Here is a 5958-nt window from a genome sequence, read left to right on the forward strand (position 1 = left end):
AGTTATGGTTCTTGTGCACTGCACTTCCTCTCAATGTGCTTGACCATTGTGTGTAGTTATATTGAATTCCAACCATTAGTCTTCAAGTTATGGTCCGGACAAGGAAAATGCAACGGACGTCTGGACCGACCGACCGACCGCCCGACCGCCCGACCGACCAACCGACCACCGGGTGACTCCTATATACCCCCCCAAACTTCGTTTTTGGGGGTATAATGAATGCAAATCTGAATGCACAAGCCACTCGCTTGGAAAAACAAGAACAAAAATTACAGTCCTTCACTGAACAGATTGCTGATCAAGAGTACGGTGACTTTGATGATTATAATGACTATGAGTGCCAAGACCAATATGATGATGATGCATGTATGTCTGAACAAGCATCCATTCTTTCAAGTGCTAAGAAAACTCCTGGGGGAGGCATATTTAGTTCATTAGTGAACAAATTCCAGCAGGAAGATGCCGTTGATAGTGAAGTCAATGATGACCTGGCACATTTTGTCAACATGTCTTTTAGAAGTGGTTTGACGGAAGATAAACTGTCAGATATAGTGAAGGACATACACAGGCCACAGAATTGTGAGGCGTTGGTTAAAACCAGAGTCAACCAGGGAATCTGGAGACTACTGAAAATGCATACACAGGCCGACGACAACCGAATGCAGGTAATCCAAGATTTGATCATCAAAGCCACATCCAACCTTGTCAAGCTTATTGACAAGAATGCTGACTCTTTAGACCCTTGTGATATGGACTGGAGTTCAAACTCTATTGCGTTGCTTGGACAGGCAAATAAGTTGATAAATATTCGCCGTCAAGAACTCCATAAGTCGGATCTAGATCCGAAGTACCATTATTTGGCTTCAGCATCTCTCCCATTCACTGATCACTTATATGGTGACGATACAGACGTCAACAAGAATGTGAAGGAGATCAATGACCTGAACAAGATTGGTCGTAATCTTGGTAGAGGATTCCCTCGGGGCAACTATCGTGGCTATGCTAGCAGACGCCCTCATCCTTATTACCGACGAGGGTTCCGTGGTAGAGGTCGTGGTCGGCCAGACATATCGGCAGCTTCAAAAAATGTCAGGATGGCGCCCAAGAAGTAGAGCAGGTTGGTATTTTTAAAGCTGGTAGATTGAAGGATTTTATTGAAAATTGGAGAAAAATAACCAGTGATGATTCAGTGTTGGACATTGTTCAACATTGTCACATTGAATTTAAAGAGGGTGTAAATCCCATTAAAACTTTTTCTTACATTAACCATTTCACACCTGAAGAAAATGACATTGTAGATAAAGAAATAGAAAAATTATTAAAAATGGGTGTTATAACAGAAGTTGAACATCATCCTGAGGAATATATTTCTCCAATTTTCATACGCCCTAAAAAGAATGGTGAATATAGAATGATTTTAAATTTGAAAGAATTAAATGAATTTATTGAATATCATCATTTTAAAATGGATACATTTGAATCTGTATTAAAATTAGTCAAACCTGGCTGTTATTTTGCATCAATTGATTTGCGTCATGCCTACTATTCTGTTCCAATTGCAACAGAACACAAAATTAAGCTAAGATTTCAGAAGTCAGGTAAAATCTACCAGTACGAAGCTCTTCCAAATGGTATTTCTTGTGCGCCAAAACAGTTTACTAGGCTCATGAAGCCAGTTTATGCATCTCTACGCATGCTTGGACATAAGAATTCAGGGTACATAGATGATTCATTGTTAATGGCAGACACAATCTCAGAATGTAGAGAAAATGTGTCTGACACCGTCAATTTAATGACTGATTTTGGCTTTATGATACATGATAAAAAATCAGTACTTGAACCCATTCAAAAAATTACCTTTCTCGGTAACAATATCGATTCTAAAGAAATGATTGTAACTTTGCCAGTAGAAAAAGTAAATGGAATTGTCCAAGCATGTGTAGATTTGAAAAACCGTAATCATGCAAAGATTAGGGCCATTGCTAGAGTTTTGGGTCTCTTGGTTTCCACTTTCTCTGCAGTTGAGTTTGCTCCTTTGTATTATCGTGATACAGAGAGGGAAAAAATTATTGCTTTAAAAGAAAATAGAGGAGATTATGAGTCCACCATGATGGTAACTCAATCAATTAAAGTTGAATTACAATGTTGGATTGATAATCTTTTTCAACAAAAGCGGAGAATTTCTCATGGAAACCCAAGTATTGTTATCACTTGCGATGCCTCGATCCAAGGCTGGGGATCAGTGTGTGAAAATTTAGAAACTGGTGGTCGATGGAATGACCAGGAGGCCCAAAACCATATAAATTTCCTGGAACTGCTTGCTGTAAGCTATGCATTAAAATCCTTTTGCAAAACCACAACTAATAGCCATGTTCAGATAAGATCAGACAATACATGTGCAATCTCCTATATTAAGAACATGGGAGGCAAAATACAGAATTTAAACAGTCTTGCAAGACAAATCTGGTTGTGGTGTTGTGAAAGAAATATATGGCTTTCAGCAACACACGTTCCTGGAATAGACAATGAGGCTGATGCTAGTTCGAGAAAATTCAATGACAATACTGAGTGGATGCTAAATGATGGGTTGTTTTCAGAATTGGCAGACATATTTGGGCAGCCCGAAGTAGATTTATTTGCTTCCAGGTTAAACAAACAGTTGCCAAGATATGTCTCTTGGAAACCAGACCCGGAAGCAGAAGCTGTAGATGCTTTTTCATTAAACTGGAAAGGAAAATTTATTTATGCTTTTCCTCCTTTCAGTCTGATTGGTCGTCTGGTGCAGAAGGTACTGCTAGACGAAGCAGAGATGGTCCTGGTGGCGCCTGTTTGGGTAACTCAGAACTGGTACACAGCAGTTTTAGAAATGTTAATAGACATCCCACTAATCATCAAAGTAAGTCGCAACACACTACGAATTCCGGGCTTGAACAAAATTCACCCTCTTGTAAACAAACTCCATTTGATGGCATGTCATATATCAGGAAATCATTCGAAAGCAGAGAACTTTCGGAAAAGTCTGTCGAAATCATCATGGCGTCATGGAGACGCTCCACTAAGAAGCAATATTCATGTTACATCAACAAATGGGTTCTTTTCTGTCGTGAAAGGCAAAGTAATATATTTCAAACCTCTATAGACTTTGTGATAGAATTTCTTACAGAACTTTTTAATAAGGGTTATAGTTATGAAACTTTGAATTCAGCACGGAGTGCATTGTCAATGCTTTGTGAACCACATGAAGGGTATAATGTCGGCTCACACCCGTTAGTTGTGAGATACATGACCGGTGTGTATAACTTAAGACCTACAAGATCAAAGTATTCAGAAACGTGGGATGTTTCAATACTTCTGAGTCACCTGAAGACGTTGCCACCAGTGAATAATTTGACATTGAAAATGTTGAGCTATAAGTTAGCAACACTTATTGTTTTGACTCAGGCAAGTCGTTCTCACTCTGTAAGTTTATTAACTTTAGAAGGTATGAAAAAGGATGAGAATTCCTTTATTTTGTATTATTGTGGGCTTTTGAAACAATGTCGTAAGGGTAAACGTAACCCTGTTGTAAATTGCAAGAAGTATACTCCAGATAGGAGGTTGTGTGTATATAGTACATTAGAAGAATACATATCGCGTACTAAACATTTGCGTGGAGAAGAAAAAAGGTTATTCATAAGTTACATTAAACCATACAAGTTTGTTGTCTCAACAACTATCAGTAGGTGGATAAAATGTGTAATGAGAGATGCAGGTATTGACGTTGATAAATATAAAACACATAGTGCTAGGGGAGCAGTAACTTCCAAGGCAAAGCAGAGTGGAGTTCCACTGAATGACATCATGAAAGTTGCTGGATGGGCAACAGAGAGGACATTTGCTCAGTTTTATGAGAAGCCACTGGAAACAGAGGTATCCTTCCAGTCCGCAGTATTACAGTAACATGTCAGATACAGGTAAAAAATATACATACGTTACTGTTGAAACATTTACATGTCTTATAGTAAGTGACTCGTAGCCCATAAAAGTTATGTCCTCTTGTGTCGAAGTCTCATTTGAGCACGGAAGTTGTATGACGTAATAGAATTCCCCCAAACAAACTAGACTTACCTGTAAGTTGACGTTGGGTTGGAATTCTATGTAGTCATATAACAACTGGAGGGATCAAATGCCCTCCCACTCCACCCAGAAAAACATTTAATGTTACAGTTACATATATTAATACCTAAGGAAAATGTTACTTTTTGATCCCGTTCTGGGACATAACTTTTCTGTTAACGTTTTGAAGACTGAGGAATATTGATACGGTCTATGCACATCTCATTTGATCCCTCCAGTTGTTATATGACTACATAGAATTCCAACCCAACGTCAACTTACAGGTAAGTCTAGTTTGTTTGGGGGAATTAATAATCAAGCACCTTCATACCGTTCGGAATGATCGGCTTTTATTATGACCGACTAAAAGGCTCGAGAAGTTGCTGTCGCCCTTTCACAAAATCTGATTTCATTCCATAAAGGGGCCAATAAAAAGATTTAGCAAGGACTGTATTGTGATTTTGAGCCAACACAGTTTAATTACTGCAACAGCTTACTTCTGTTAACATTCAGCACAAAAATACATTTTGAAACTATTAATTCAAAGCATGAAGCATCCACGTTTTCGTCCTTGCACAGCAGGGTGAAGTCATATACAGGATCAACAAGAATATGCAGACACCCTTCAATAAGAAAGTTAAAGTTTTTGTATGGGACCATTATGCAATGGCCTACAGGTCTTAAATTAAATCTGAACCACACGATCTTTGACAGTTGAAGTCTTAATTGGCATTTTTATATTTGATGTATATATGAATTTATTAATCTTAAGTTGTTATGGCCATTATACAATCAAGTGTGTATTGAATTAATTTTTGCAATAATTATCTATTTCTTGGGTCAAAAAGATGTAAACTGGGTACTTAATATTAAATTGGGACCTGGGTACCAACCAGAATGTTCCGTACCCTCAGATGCTCATCACAAGACAAGGTTGAAGTAAATATAAATATAAGTAACAGAGATCAAGATTTCATCATGGTATGACAAGTAATGTGCTGATGTGCCATTAAGTAAAAACAGAATGAATAGGATGAAAGAGAATTTACTGTTACCCATTGTTCTCCAAGTAACACAAGTACCTGGGTTTGTACAGACAGACGGACTGACTCCATGGGGTATAACATAAAATGCCTGAAATTCTTTCGGGGATATAAAAAAGGGAGGACATGATTGAAAGGCTCAGCTTAGTTTGTGTCCTTCCAAGGACACTGCTAATTACCTTGAACAGAAAATTTTCTCTGCTGTACTTAACCCAGGTGAAAATTGGTACTAATTAAGAGGGCAGTGCAGGCCTCAAGACTAACATTTTAAGCAGGTGGTAAGCCGGATCAATGGATCTGAAATTTAAGTGGTCCTTCTGGAAGTCAGGTGGTCCATCATTTATTTACACACAGTATAACTCAATGGTGCCATAAACGAACTGAAAGACTCCTGTGGGAAATCCACAGCAGGATTCTATTTTGACCATTGGTGACGTTGGTGAGTGTGCCATGTACAGTATGTGCTTGAAACTACTTAGATTATAAAATGTAATACTTTTTACTTATTTTTACCCTTAACCTGCAAACTTTCTTTCCTGAACTTGACCTGCGTCCATTTTTGGAACTGTCCATTATCAATTTTTGGGATATCAAGATGAAAATTTGAAGTTTGTCAGCCAACAGTATAGAACCTGGTCCGACTACACAGACATGCAAGCTAGCCTGTCAATATACTGGTAGCAAAGGCGCTGATTACTTTCAGTTTCAGTAGGTTAAGCATTAAGCTTTATCAAAACATGCTGTGGAAATGATCTATTCTGTAATAACAGATTTAACTCCTTCCCTGCTACCTTATTGAGTAAACAGACTTTGACGTCAG

General features: G+C 38.2%; 1 protein-coding gene across 1 annotated transcript; it reads left to right on the plus strand.

The window, feature by feature from the left end:
• The first annotated feature begins 215 nt into the window (after positions 1 to 215).
• Positions 216 to 2899, plus strand: LOC132731461 (uncharacterized). The gene is made up of 2 exons (XM_060717653.1): positions 216 to 1117; positions 2764 to 2899. The coding sequence occupies exon 1, from the start codon at positions 216 to 218 to the stop codon at positions 1110 to 1112; it is 897 nt and encodes a 298-aa protein (XP_060573636.1). The 3' UTR covers positions 1113 to 1117; positions 2764 to 2899.
• Positions 2900 to 5958: the final 3059 nt, after the last annotated feature.

Source organism: Ruditapes philippinarum, unplaced genomic scaffold, assembly GCF_026571515.1.
Source record: "Ruditapes philippinarum isolate M1 unplaced genomic scaffold, ASM2657151v2 ctg1701_1_1_1_1, whole genome shotgun sequence".
In the NCBI taxonomy this organism is placed as follows: Eukaryota; Metazoa; Mollusca; class Bivalvia; order Venerida; family Veneridae; genus Ruditapes; species Ruditapes philippinarum.